Below are 15,008 nucleotides of genomic sequence, written 5' to 3' on the forward strand. Positions count from 1 at the left end.
TATTTACTATTTATTCCTCACCTAGTTTAATAATTTTACCGAAATTAAATCCTGTGACCAAATTCACAAAACGTTTCGTTCGCAAGTGCTCTTTTCCATTCTCCGGCCGCCTTGAATATTTCGTCGAACATCCTGATTGGCTGGCGTTTGTTCTCAAGAACAATTCTAGTGTTAGGGCTTTCTGTGAACATGGACCCTGCCTATTATACTATACAAGTCTGTTTCTCATATTCCTGTGGATGTTTTTGCTTAACCGCTGACTGTCCAATGTGCTACCTAGTGACCTTGGTCAGGAGGCATCCAGTTCTTGCGTCCTTTTGTCACATCATGTATGTTGTACATTTAACAGATTAAGTTAAACTTGAAATATACGTACAAATATTGTGAATACGACCACAGATGTCCACCAACCAATCGGCGGCTCCTTTACATATATATATATATATATATATATATATATATATATATATATATATATAGAGAGAGAGAGAGAGAGAGAGAGAGAGAGAGAGAGAGAGTCAGACGTGCCCTTGGATACTTTGAAATGCTTAGATGGTAAGAAGCGCGAAATGTAAACACATTATTTTTTCGACGTTTCGACTGCATATATTTCAGCGAGAGGAGAGCCGAGATGGAGGGAAATTAAAGTACGGGAGATAGACCGAGAAATAAATCGCTGCGGTTAAAAGCAGGTGTCGCATCTGGACTCCGGCGTTCCCTGACCACCGAGCAATGAAGCTGCCACGGTCAGCCTCTTCTCGCCACAGCTGTCGTGGACTGTCAGCGAAGCTGTATCGACTGCGCAGAAGTAATACTTCGGAGGTTGACGCTTTTGTATGTGTTCATTCGCAATGTCGCTCCTATACAGATACCATGTGAAAGGCGTCCGTTTCCAAAGACGGCCCCGAAGTCATGTGCACGTGGCTTCTTTTTAAAGGTATTTCTTTTTCTTCTGTACTTAATACGTTTAGAGACCACGGAAGCCGAACGTTATTAACCGCTCTTGAGTCCGTAAATCGACCTGCGCACTTCCTGCAGTGCGGCTAACAAAGCGCAAAGCCGTCTTCGCCAGTCCTCGACATAAGGAACGGTTCAGGGTCGTCTCTATTGTTCTTTTGTTTTATTTATTTCTTATTTGACTTTTTCCTTCGAGTAGCCGCGCTTTGGCCCGGCCTCAATCCGGGAAACACCTGCTTTTTTACTGTCGTCGTCATCCTTGGAGCAACGAACAAAGCTTTGCCGCCGTTCCCGGAACTTCACCGAACGGATGATCCCACGGCTGCACGATTTTCGACACACCTACACGGCGCGTGAAAGAAGCCGTTACGGGTCGAAATTCTCCGTCGCACCAAATGAGGATGGGTCAGCTGACCCCGCCACCGTAGGCGCCGGTACGCCCACCCCACTCAGCCTGTAAAGACCGGAACAGCTGGGATCGATTCTGGGCCATCGGACGGAAACCACGTTAAATTCTACGCTCGTTGAACAAACCGAGCGTGAGGGCCGGTGGAGCAGAGCTCCAGTGTGGACCGGGCACGCGGCTCTTGGAAGAAGCGCGATTTTCAGCATCGGCCACGCCACCGCGATCATTTATTTCGGCGACTGCAAAACTGCAAAAAGTTGGGGAGCTTTAAATGGCGAAAAAAATAAAAGAATGTTATGACAGCGCAGTCGTTCGACATCCGTTTCCAGAAAAGCGAAATAATTCGCTTGCGTCAGTTTAGCGACATAATCCTTGCAATAAAAAGACTTATGGGCACACTTTATGATCTGTGCGAAGGCCCAGCTGCTTTTATTACGCAAGTTCGAACTTGTAATCATTAGTCATCCGTATATATGTACTTGATTTGTCCTGTATTATTATTATTATTATTATTATTATTATTATTATTATTATTATTATTATTATTATTATTATTATTATTATTATTAGGAACACTGGTATAGAGATTTTAAAATGTACAGGGCACTCTCTAAACGTCTTTACAAGCGCGATCATTCCTTCTATATAACACATGTAGAAGCTAGTACATCTAAAGATTTAGTCTTTTTGAAGACACGTTCGTAAACAGTCATCCAATACGAAACAAGATATCTGTCTACTTAGTGGCAACAGCCAACCTGTCCCAGATATCGCGGGCACCTTCGCCCTACACTTCGGGTATGTGTACGGCGAAGGGTACAGCGACGAAGTTAGTGAGCTTTCCAATCACCCTTCCCTGGATTCAACTCTATTGGTCTCAAGACCGATGGATTTGAGTTTTGACCACCCAGGGTTCTTTAACGTGCACATAAATCTAAGTAGACGGGTGCTTTCGCATTTCAGTGCCACCGAAATGTGGCCGCCGTGGCAGGGATTCGATCCCGCTACCTCGTGCTTAGCAGCCCAACGTCATAGCCACTAAGGTTTTTAAGAGCATCACACGCTTAACACCACCTTTTTCGTGTGGCCCTGATGACATTCCACCTGCTTTCATTAAGACCTACGGGTCCTTGCTTGTTCCAGTGCTTACTTGTATTTTTTAATTATGCTTTAAAGACTAACGCATTCCTAATGGCTGGGAAGACAGCGCGGGTCGTTCCCATATTTTTTTTTTTTTTAAGTCAGGGGTAAAAACTGCTGTGAGTAACTATAGGCCTATTTCTCTCCTATGCGCACAGCATCTAAATTATTCGAGTCAACTCTGCACTCAGTAATTTCATCCTCCATTGAAGATGCTATCATTCTTCAGCAGCATGGATTCATATCGGGACGCTCCATAAGTACCAACCTCGTTAGCTTTATGATGCATGCCTCTCAAGCAGTGTACAAGAAAGGACAGCTGGATGTCATTTATTTTGACCTCAGCAAGGCGTTTGATGTCGTATGCCACAAAACAGTCCTTCAAAAGTTGACACAACTTGATCTCTGTCACAGCGCCTTTCTTGACAGTTCATTCGTAAAGTTATTATCTTCAAAATTACAATTACAGTATCTATTATTGTACGCAATAACATGTATGTAATTATAGCTGATGTGGAAAAACTTTACTTCAATTCTTCCGCTCTTTTCAAACTAACTCTGATAATTATTTCCGGATTTGACTTGGTTTTCGGTTGAAAGATATCGCAAAACGCACGCGTTGCGAAAACAAGTTTTTCATAGCGAGAGCTTCGCGCAAGGAAGAAAAGGAACAGCTTCCTTTCTTTGACCTCCCCGTGGTCAGGCCACATTCGAATGCATCGTGCAGATTTACCGCTGGTGCGCTGTGATCGACACGCTCTCTTTCGCAACGCAGAGTACAGAATGCAATTCCGTCGCTATATGCGCCGAGTAAGGTGTTCCGTAAGCTACGAAAAAAGGGCATTCGGTTGCTTTTCGTTCACCAACTCGAGCCTTTTCTCCGCGTTCTGACAAGCTGGCACAGCAACAGTATGTTTTGTGCATTTGCGAGTCAGCGTATACTGTTTCGTGCGATCTCGTATTGGGTGCTAGTTGTGTGTGCTTCCGCACTGTACGCCTCAATTTATGCAGACGTCACGGCTCGGCCATATCACCGCGTATTTTGCACTGGCAATTATGGCGCACTGTGGCTTAGGCCGTATGCCAAAATGTCTTCGGGCATGTGCTTCTGGAAGAGTGCTGGTGCCGCGTCGGTATTTATTCGGTGGAAGTCACAGGAGCCTACGAGGGAGAATTGCGCATCGATGCGGACAAAAATGCGCTTCCTCTTGCACGTGGTTCATCGTCGGGTGCTCATTGAATTGCATGCCATGTACGCTGGCAACGGTGACCACCACCTTACGCAATGCGCCTCTCGTGTACGCCTGCGTATAAGCTCGAGCGCGTAAGCTAGAATCGGTCTTGTTCTGGCAGCGTTTCATTCATTACGACATTTCAAGCTGTCTTCGTGTGTCGCTTTATTGTTCGCCGCGTGCAACACGCGAGGTGGAATAGCGATTGATGGAATCGCCATGGCGCACAATGTTTCGTTCCTACTCAAAGTAAAACCTGTCTGTGCCTACGGTGTACACTCGACGGCATCCAGCATTCAGCATCCAGCAAAGGCAGTGTACGCCTCAAATCATACTGCGCAGATCGGGCCGCACAGCATACACCCTTCTGCGCCGTTTTCTATTTTGCTGTGATCGCGAGTGCTTGCCGTCCGTGCAAGCATGCAGCGGATTTATTCCCGAGCTCAAGCTTTACGACAGACGCCGCTCTTCTATCGGCAAAACAAACAATAGAAAGAACACACAGTCATCGTATAGGGCACATCGGGCGACGTCCCGTTGTATCCCTATAGCCTAGTTTTGAAGAGTGCGCTATCATTGCTGCCCCGCGCCGTCCTCCGCCTTCGCTAAGACGTTGCGTAAGAGACGGTGTGCTGTGTGGGACAGCGCCGTTACGAGAAAGACGAGAAGATACATTTCCGTGTAGTTGGGCAACAACGTACAGCGGCAGGCCTAAGCGGAAGGCGGCAGAAAGGCTGCACTGTGACAGCAACCGGTCGACCCGTCGGGTTGTATGCGTTCGTATTTTCGTTTCTCTTCCTCTTTCTCTATAGTTAAGCCGCTGCAAGACGGCGCAGCATCAATTCGCTGTATTACATCGAGCTTTGTGCAGTCCGGGTTCATCTGGGTTGAATGTGGCATGAACCCACGCGAACTGCCGGGCAAACCACTCCAGTTTTTATTAAACACTATCTATCTATCTATCTATCTATCTATCTATCTATCTATCTATCTATCTATCTATCTATCTGTCTGTCTGTCTGTCTGTCTGTCTGTCTGTCTGTCCGTCCGTCCGTCCGTCCGGTTTGCTACCCTGCTCTGGTGAAGGTAATTAAAGGGCTGAAAAGAGAGAAAGAAGGAGAGAGAAATAGCACTGTATATAGCCCAATATGAGTAGAGTTTAGGTTTGACTGTTCTTTATCTATTTTTCTATTCCTGTGGCCTATATTAGATGTATCTCTATGAAAAAAGAGTAGCTGGCACTAAAGCGCCAACATTTCCTAAACGTGACATATTAAAAAAAGGAATATGTCGTGCGCTCACGTGAAGATACGCTAAAAATTTATGTAGCTCGAATGTGCCCTGAATGGAGTGCATAATTTGTGGAAAGAGAACACCTGGTGTTGTCAGGCCTACTGTTATGTTCATTGTGTTCGCACCATAGTCGACAAAAAAAATATTAAGCAATAAAACTGCAGGTGGCCGTTTCCAGTGGTCATATGGTCTTAAGCCTGAAATTTTATTACTGTAAAGCTTTCCTAAAATGTTCCCTTACACTATATCCAAGATCGCCGCATAGCGGAACTAATCGGTGATGATCTGTCCAAAAAAAAGGCCCAGATCTCGGACAAGCTGTCGCCCGTTCTTCTAGTTATTGCAGTGTCTCGCCTTCGTCACCTAGAATGAGTTGCATTTAGTTATCCAATAAACTCTACTTTTTATCGGCCTAGCCTTAAACAGTCACCATGTAATGCAGCAAGCAAACGACGATTCCTACTCACTGCTCGAGCCGGGAGTCGAAGCTTCAAACTCTCGTTTGCGGAACCAACGTTCTGCTGAACAGGTCGTCAGATTAGCGCAGCCATGTGTCAATGGTTAATGAAGCACTAAGAATTTTGCATAAACATTTAAATAATTACCCGGCGGTACCATAAGTACTCCGGAATCTAAAGCACAGTGTGTTGTATGTTCCTACGACCAAACCATCCAATACGTATTCTTGGGCCACTGAACGGACCACCAAATTATTACAAAAAATCTCAGTATCTTTACGATGTGAAACATAACGTTACCCGGCTAGAACAACACTCACTACGCATATGTACGCGTAAGACGCCACAGGTTCTCGTTGCCTTGAAGGCACTTGTAGCTCACTGCAGAAGAGATGGAATACATGCGCCTAATGAAGCGGAAATGATGGTAAAACCCAGTGCGAAGTCTTAAATGATTTTCAAATTTCAAACACGCATATGATGTCGACAATTGTGCGCGAAACAGCGCGTTCATTACCCGCTTCTTTTCGTCGTTCTGCCTCGCAAATGCAACTTATTATGTACACGTTGACTTTCTAACGGGTTTAAAAGCACCGAACAGTCCATTTATTTTTCAAATGCGCTTCTTACGTTATGTTTCTGAATTACTTGCCGGTAAGAATAGCTTCGTAAGCTATTGACACTTAAGCAACGAGTATAAAGGAAGGCTGGGGTGGTATTGCTGCCGTCCCTGTGCTGCCTTCGCGTCCCATTCGCTGCAGCTTATGCGAGTTCCATAAAGCGTAATTCAAGTTCGGCTAGAACCGCGCCAACTTCTGTGGAAACACTGCGAAGATCCTGCGTAACGTGCGCATCAAATAAGCTTCAGTAAGATTAACTTCACCGCATCCCGCTCTTCACTTTGGGCTGTTTCATGCGGACAGACCCGAGGCGTCAATTCACCTCAGGCCACCCGCGTTGTGTTATTTTAACACACGCTTTTTTCGGAGATGTTGGTGCTTTTAAGTGGCACGTGCTGCTACTTTTGACAGAGAACGGAATTATACTAAAAATCATGAAACGAGGCAGTAAAAGGTAATAAATAATATATATATATATATATGGTACTTGCTCACACCTATAAGCCCGAACAATGAGCATACTCAAGACCGGATTATTACACCTCTAGAAAAAGTGTGTTTTACTTGAGTTTACTTGTGTGTCATGCGGCTTTTTCTCGCGATATATTAATCCAGCCTTTAGTATATTCACTGTCCCCAGAACTATAGAGCTTATATATGTGAGCGATTGCCGTAATCATTCTTTTTCTTTCTTTCTTCCTTTCTTTCTTTCTTTCTTTCTTTCTTTCTACGCCAGGCGCCGTCTTCTGTCTTCCGGCTCGTAATAAACCCAAGTTTATCCGCCCATAGCCGTCACTGCGCCCCGAGTCCTCTCCACCGACGTTCGTGGTGCTAAGCCTCGAACGTACGGTAGAGCCCGGTCCCCTGGAGCCTCGAGGGATCATGGCAGCGCTGTTCATCTTCTCCTGTCTTAAAAAGAAGTTTGCAATTTTTATTCCCCGTCTCTCGCTTTGAAGTGTCCATCGCTATCGAAGTCTCTGTCGCCAGCGTGCTAATGATGCGATGTAGCACTCGAGATAGCCGATAAGAAAAGCCTCGCTCTGTTGTAGAGCGCAGCGTTCTGATCCCCTTCTGAAACCGATCGTCACGCAACAGGGCAAATCTATAGATTATATACAACGATAAAAAAAAAAGAAACCTTCTCCGCACAAGTTACGAAGTTCTTTAACCGACGATTTCTGTTGAGGTAAACCTCATTAGTTTATAATTATTACTATTATTCAAAAGTTATTAGCCAAGCCAACTATTGAGCGATTTCTCTTCTCTGTGTATTTCCAAGTTAGCTAATTTCTAATTAGCTACTCACAGGGTATTGTTGTTCAGTGTAAAAAAAGATATTCTAAATTAGCACGAATTTCTTTCTGGCCGCTCAAAGACCACCAACCTTTTCAGTTTTATGACGCAGCTTTCCAAGACCGTCACGCAAAGGGGGCAAGTTGATTGTTGTGTACTGCGACCTCAGCAAAGCCTTCGACCTAGCCAATTTCCCCCAACTGCTCGAGAAGCTTGTGCACTGCGGGGCTTAAGCTGCGACGGCAGTTCTACGACGCAGCTGTTTCCTTGGAAGGCCCTGCTTCATTAGCGTCAATGATTAATCTTCTTTTGTCTATACGGTATCTAGTGGTCTGCCCCAAGGTTCCGAGTTAGGTCCACTTCTTAATTTTTATCAATTACGTTTTCTCAGTGGTCCAGAAGCTTTCATTTCTTATATGCGCTGACGAAACCAAACTATTTGAAGGGATACACAGCATCACGGACTGTCGCACTCTTTAGTCCGACCTATCCTCATTCCTTGAATGGTGCCAGTTCAACTCTAAATCAATCTGAATCCAGAATTTTCTCATGCTCGCGTAAAACCCAAATAGCGTCTTCCCTTATTCTGTGGATCATGGAGTGTTGACCAGGGGATTATTGAAATAAGCTATCTCGCTGTGCTTTTTAATAGTACGTTAAGCTCACCTGCCCCCTCTTAGCGCGTAGCATCACGAGGCCTTCGCATGATCTGTTCTACCTGCAGACTTACAAAAGAATTTCGTACCCCCCTTCCCTTCCTCACATTGTTCACATCCATATGCCTTCCACTACTCGAATACACATCAGTGGTGCGGAATGGCACAAGCGATTCGAATAACTTAATAATTGAGCTTGAACAAAAAAAGTTCGCAAGCTTATATAAGCATCGTTTTCATACCTCGCGCACCAACAACCCTCCAACCTTGAATAATTATGCTACATTTCCATCACTAAGCTGCAGGCACAGCCGTACCGACGTCCTTATGTTGTAGAAAATCATTCATGAAATTATTACGTGTTCAGCTCTACCAGCTTTGCTAGTAGAGCGCTCTCCCCTTCCATATATGTACTCCGACTTTTGTTACTCATTATGTAGCAGTTTATCGTTTTTATTGTCTTTTTCTGTTAGTTTTATCCTGTAGCTTTTGGTTATAGTTGTTTTACATTTCTATCTTTTTGTTTTTGTTTCTGTTTCTCAGTAAACCAGCACTCAGACCTCGGTATTGTTCCCGTGCATGTTAATTGATTGATTGATTGATTGATTGATTGATTGATTGATTGATTGATTGATTGATTGATTGATTGATTGATTGATTGATTGATTGATTGATTGATTGATTGATTGATTGATTTCTCAAAGGCAACTGAACAGAGTCACCACTGAGCGGCATTAGCCAAGAATCAGGACAGTGTTGGCAAGTGTTGGGGCAAAATTAAGAGAAAAGAAACAAATAAATTAACGGAGGAGGAGAATGGTAATCGGGTATTCAAGCAAGAATCATTAAATTTTAGGTTAGAATGAGTGCGATTTCGACCTGTCAGTTCCAGTTTCGTTCCAGTAGCTTTTTTGTGATTGTCTGTAAATAGACTTATAGAGATGTTTTATGTTGGGAGCAGTGCTCTAACATTTCCACTTGCTCTTAATCGAAATTCAGTCAGTTCATTTCCTTGGCTTATTGCGAGTAGAATTTCGGTTGTAACAAACACTAGAATAGATCAGGGATAGTTAGAGAAACATTATATTTTCAAATTATGAGCAGCCCTCTGAGCCATTCAGAGCTGACAAGACGGCAAAATTGACTATTTGGAGGAAGTTGACCGTCTACAGACGAGCATTCCTAGACAATGTTTCGCTTGTTACGCTAACCTGTCACTTAAACTTTGAACTTCCTTTTTCAGGTTTTGCCACTATATGCAATTTATTGGCGCATTACATTGGGTGCACAAACAAGCAAATAAACAAACGAAAAAGTTCAAATGCGTTCGCATCCCTTTGAAGCTTAGTTTACATATGAGCGTACCTACGATGTAAGTGTATGAAGATGCATATTGCAGTGCCGGCAGGGCTGAACGGTGCACTTCATTCGCACATCCTCGTGTCTTCGATGTTGTTTGGCCTGTTCGCGGGGTCGGATGTAAAACATTCGCTTCGATCTGCTGTCCGTTATACCGAAACCCAACAGGCGCGAGGTACCGGTACTTTCTTTCTGCAATCCGCAACACGATGGCACGCTGACGTTTCTAAAGGGCACCCATGGAACAGGACGTTACTTTCTCAATTAGAACAACAGTTAATGTTTTTCTATAGAGCGTGCAGTGGAGTAGTCGGAAGGGTGTTCCTTCCAACGTCTACACCCAGCGCTTTCAGTTAAACGCAGCTTGTCTAGCTGAATCTTTGCAATTGTCCTTAATATCGCCGTCCAATCATGGAGGTTCTGCGTGCTTACTTCTACGGCGGATGAAATAGCGCAAGACTTCACGGATAGCTGAAGAAGTCAGTCTATCCATGCGACTGCCGCGTTACATCTCAGGTGATTAGAATGAAAGATGAAGAAGTAGAAGGAACGTGTTTCAGAAAAAAAACTACAGTAAAGAAAGCTAAGGAGTAAAAAGAAGTTCCTTAACGTAGACACATTTTAAGACAAAAACTCCCTCAGAACAAAGACGGTTATTTGAGCGGAATGAATTCTACGAGACTTCATCGAGGTAGATGCGAGCATTAAGTTAATTAAGTCGCACAGACCTCACCGCTAGCGCGGAAGCACGTGGATAACCAGCATGAAAAGGTTGCAACCTAAAAGTTCCGGAATCATTTCCTATCACGGTGTATATAAGTGCTTAGATCTGAACTGTTCTTCCTTTTTCTTATTCTGTTTTTTGTGTGTGTGTGTGTGGGGGGGGGGGGGGGGGGAGGCCATGGAATTTAACAAGGTACAAGTAAACCTGCGAACCTTCCGAGTCGTTGCAAATCCATGCGGGCGGCTTCATTTTTTGATGAATCTGCGCGGCTCTGACAGCTGCTACTAAGAAGACTACAAACCCTTTTCGAGCGAATGAGTTCCTAAAGCTCGGACCTAAAACAGGCCTTCGTAGCTAAACTCACAGAATAATTATTCATGTTGGGAACACACCCTTCCATAACACTCGTGGTCACAAAGCCTTGTTTTTGGTGAACACCATCGAGCCGCGTTCGGCTAAGGATGACTCTATTGATAATAGATAATTGGAGAAGATTTTCGTTATCAATTTATAAGGTTATTTTATCAGAATGGATTATGAAAAGCTTGCCAAATGCAAAAAAAAAGGAAGGTAACTTGAAACACCACATGATTGTTTCTTTTACACATAACGCATGTATCGTGACTGTATACCGGAACTTGAGGCAAAATGCCTATCTTTTCCTTGAGTCCTTTTCGTGCCTATTTAATATACAAGCAGAAACTATGGGTCTAGAAGCGTTTTAGTGGCACCGTTATTGTGCCTCTAATTGCTTATTTCGATGTTGGTTCCTATATTGAATTCCCAGGGCCTAAAATGCCCTATGGCCAGTTTTGCACTCTACAGCCTCATCTTGTTTATAATGCAAAAGGATGGATAGGTGGGCTAGCTGGTAACGCATATTAATAAAAACTTAGAGCGCTAAAAACGCGAAATACGTAGAAAAAGAAACACACGCCACTCATGCCACACGCGCTCACTCGCGACTGATGTTTAATGCACGTATGGAAAAATGCATATATAGAAAATGGACGCTTCGCGCATGTCAAGATGAGCTATAAAAACAGCATGCGTCTAAGGCACGTGTTAATATCGATTAATCAAATTGAATTGAATAATGTGTGTAAGCCAACCATCCTTATTACTACATGATAAAGAATTCAATTTTATTATTCTATATTCAACGTGCCTTAGATGCATGCTGCTTTTATAGCTCATCTTGACATGCGCGAAGCGTCCATTTTCTATATATGTATTGTGTATGTATAGTGATCGCGTCTGATGCTTCTTTTTATACGTTTTTCGTGTTTTTAGAGCTCCAAGTTTTTTTTTATTATTGTTTATAATTCTATCTCCGTTTCGGAACCTGGCTGAAAGCCATGAATTATTAAACAAATGTTTTGTCGTCGTAAAGGCTGTTATTATCAGCTTTGCAGCAGACGACAGTATCGGTGTGAGAAGAAAGCAAACCGCTCTGCGCGACAGTGCACCTCTAGGCGATTAGTGTGATGAAGGCGATTAGGTGACTTGTGCGCTCACTTGACGTTTTTAGTCGACGATATCGAAAGACTTGAATGCTCGGGCATAACTCGGACCTGCAATGTGGGGCTCATCACTTTGAACATCCAGGAAAGGTTCGGCACCATCTGTAGTCGACCTGTTGCTGAGGGTTAGTTCGATACTCCAATCTGTCCCGTACGAAAGTGCCGGGCTTTCGCTACTGAAACGATTCTCGAAGATTATGATCGGCGAACGTTATGCAAATCCAGAGGTCACTGAGCCATTGAACATTCCGAAGTACAAGTATATACGTGCCGCTAATTTCGGTGGATGTTGAGCGTGTTTTTTTTTCTGCAAACTAGTATGCTCAGTGAGAGATAGCTCGAGATGAAACTCGAAAATGTTAAGAAGGTGCTTTGTTTTCACTGCTCTCACACCTTTTCTCGTGGCGCCTAGTCAACTAGATTTCGGATATGTATTGTAACCTACACAAGTTGCCTCATTCCGTTTTACCGGGAAAGTAAAGTGAATTGAGCCTGTAGATGGCTAACGGATAGCTTTTGGCGCCTATATGTGGCTTAAATTACCGCTTTGGTGCTTGTTATACGCACATGAAACACAATTTTTAGCGCTCATTCTTATAATTATGGTAGAGTAGAGTAAATTAATAACGGACACAGAGAACTAAGTGGACAAGGACGGACAAGAGGAAGCGCCCGTCCTTGTCCACTTCGTTATTTGTCTCCTTATTGATTTGCGCTAATCTACCACAATTATAATGCAAGACCAATTAGCCAATAGTCAGTCGTACTGAAGTGCCGAAACATCCCGTCATTGTAATGATTCACTACAATGACTCAACAAAAGGTAATCTTGTTCGTACTGTACTCTAATATGTTGTGGTGAAATAAAAGTCTTGTCTTTTGCGTAATTATTTGGTGAACTTAGCAGGCACTGCGCTAGAACACTCAGCGCACACATCTTTCCGTCCTGGCTAAACTGCAAGATCAAGCATTTGCCTTAGATTAGATTCGCAGCAAGAAAGTAACTTACAGCTCTATCAAATCGAAAAAAAAAAGCCAGTTATATACTTCGTCCTCTTGCAATGCCGGTTACGACGAGATTTATTTACTAGCTGCATTAAGTTATTCTTGCATGTTCTGTGGCGAATAACGAATAGAAATGGGGAATAGCCAATGGAAAGGCAAAATAAAAAAAGGTAACGGGACATCGTTAAAACAATTATAAATTAGGTTCCAGTGAAAGGATGCGAACCCTGGCACGCCACACTCAACGACGAAAGCTGCATCCAATGCACTCGAAGGTTCTGCAAACTGCTTTAAATTATAAGTCATTACATAATTACGTTTACTGGTAGGTATTTACACAACATAGAAATATTAAGTACAAGCCCTACGGAGTAGTTAGCAATCACTGGGTGAGATAGAGGAATACATTGTTCGACCGAAATGTTATTAGGTTTAACAAGATTTTTGGAACAGCGGAAGCAAAATTCTACAATAAATGTTAGAGTACAGAGATATTTTAACGAGAAAGAACTTATCATTGCATTCATTTCAGCTTCTGTTGAAACAGACTTTTTTATTTATGTGTTGGTGAAAACAATGTTATGCATTTTAATGCTCTCTGTTTTCATTCCTTGTCTATTTAGTTATTTGTCTATTGTGTGTCGTTAACTCCGCTATATTTTCTTTTGACAATCATTTCTTTGTTTCTACGTCTCACGTTCGTGCCTGTAGATTTCTTTTTGCTTATAATGCCATTTCTTGCTTCATTGTACGCACTTTCTTATCGCATTATAAATATTATTCCAAAACCCGTTGCATTATTAGAATTGGGGATCCTCCGTATTTAATATATAAAGAAATTATTGCATATTTAAGTGATACCGTAGTAAACGGAAAGTATAATGAACAAAAATGATGGAGCCCTACATAGTTTCTGCAAAAAAAAAAAAAAAATAATAAGAGTTGCCCATAAATGGACATACCTGCTCCGGCGCTGACGACGTCTCTGTACGAGTCTCTACAGCGCTCATGGTCATCCACAGTCGTCGCAATCGTCGACGAAGTGTTCGCATCCGCCAGCGACACCGACGGATGCATGGCCTAACCGATCAACCACACACGCACAAAGTCTCGGCAAAATTTCCAACGACCACGCTTCTAAACCGTCCACCCAATGATGTTCCGGTATAACGGCACTCCACTGAAGACGAGAGCAAAAAAAACTTATTCGGGTCACGCCAAGAGCACCTGGAAAACGGTCCTAGAGGGAAAAAAAGAAAAAGTCCGCCAAACTGCAGGAACGAGAGAATGGAATTGTCTCCCCTTAGGAGATTCAAGTTCGTTGGTTGGCACAGTTCGCAGGCAACTTCCGTATATCTCAAATACGATTAGCCGCACCAAAGAACAGTCCAGGCTCACGTCGATGCCCTCTTCCGACGGGGAATTTCAGGCTCAAGACGGTGCGCAGAACTGCGGCAACAAGGAAGAGAGGCAAAACGTCCCGCCGAAGCTTTTCTTCGAGTCCGTCGCACGGCGCAGTTATGCCGGTACAAATAACGTCTGACCACGTCCGTGGACAGGAAGAGGACACAGGACAGGGTGAAACGCCACCACTGCGAGAAGCGGTTAACAAAGTTTGTCGAGCCCAGGGCTTGCGTCGTTAGCGGCGGCGGAGGCGCAACGCAGTCACCACGACGGCGGGAGCGCACAAACGGCAACTTCGGCCAGGAGCGGCCGGCGCGTGGCCCAATCAAAACGCGGACTGAGAAACTCGCGCGCCGGGCCCGGGTATCCGAACCGCGAGCGAGAGACGCGCGAGCGCTCGGGCTTCTTCGGGAGGGAGGCGCTGTGATCGCGCCGCTCCCTTTCTCCCTTCCCTACGCCGCGCATCGGCGGCCGAAGCGCGCCTCGAAGCGAGCGCCCACCCAGCCGGCCGAGTCCCCTCTCCTTTCTTTCTCGCGCGCCCCAACGCCACCGGGAAAGCTGTCCCACTCTCGGGTGACAGGGAAGCGTGCAGCGGGGCCTCGACGCAGAGGAAGTTGACAAAAAAGGGGACCACGGCCAACAAAAGGGAGGTGTCGGGAACGTGAACTTCTCGCGTGGCTGTCTGGAACGCGAGGAAGGAGTCAGCCTGCTGGCGATGAGCAAAAGGAGCCCCTTTCATCGAAATCTCGGTCCGAAGCAGCGAGCGGTTCGAGCCGCGGCTCCTTTTCGTCGAGTTTGTTTTAGTAACATTAGCCGTCTTGGGCAGAGTTCGTTTCTCCGTTTTTCTCTCCCTATCTCTTCTTCTCTTTCCTTGACTCTCCGGTGCATTGCTTCCTCGCTTCTTTGCTGCGTGAGTGAGAAAGTCGCGACGTTGGCGA

The 15,008-nt window shown here is 44.4% G+C and overlaps 1 protein-coding gene across 1 annotated transcript in view; it reads right to left on the reverse strand.

Annotated features, from left to right (window-relative positions):
• The window catches only part of LOC126542176 (corticotropin-releasing factor receptor 1-like), a 318,876-nt gene extending 304,470 nt beyond the window's left edge, over positions 1-14,406 (reverse strand). The window contains exon 1 of the mRNA XM_055077310.2: positions 13,629-14,406. Within this exon, the coding sequence (XP_054933285.2) occupies positions 13,629-13,743 (115 nt within the window). The 5' untranslated portion in view covers positions 13,744-14,406. The remainder of the gene's footprint in view (positions 1-13,628) is intronic.
• Between the last annotated feature and the right edge of the window lie 602 nt (positions 14,407-15,008).

This window comes from Dermacentor andersoni, chromosome 2 (genome assembly GCF_023375885.2).
Source record: "Dermacentor andersoni chromosome 2, qqDerAnde1_hic_scaffold, whole genome shotgun sequence".
Classification (NCBI taxonomy): Eukaryota; Metazoa; Arthropoda; class Arachnida; order Ixodida; family Ixodidae; genus Dermacentor; species Dermacentor andersoni.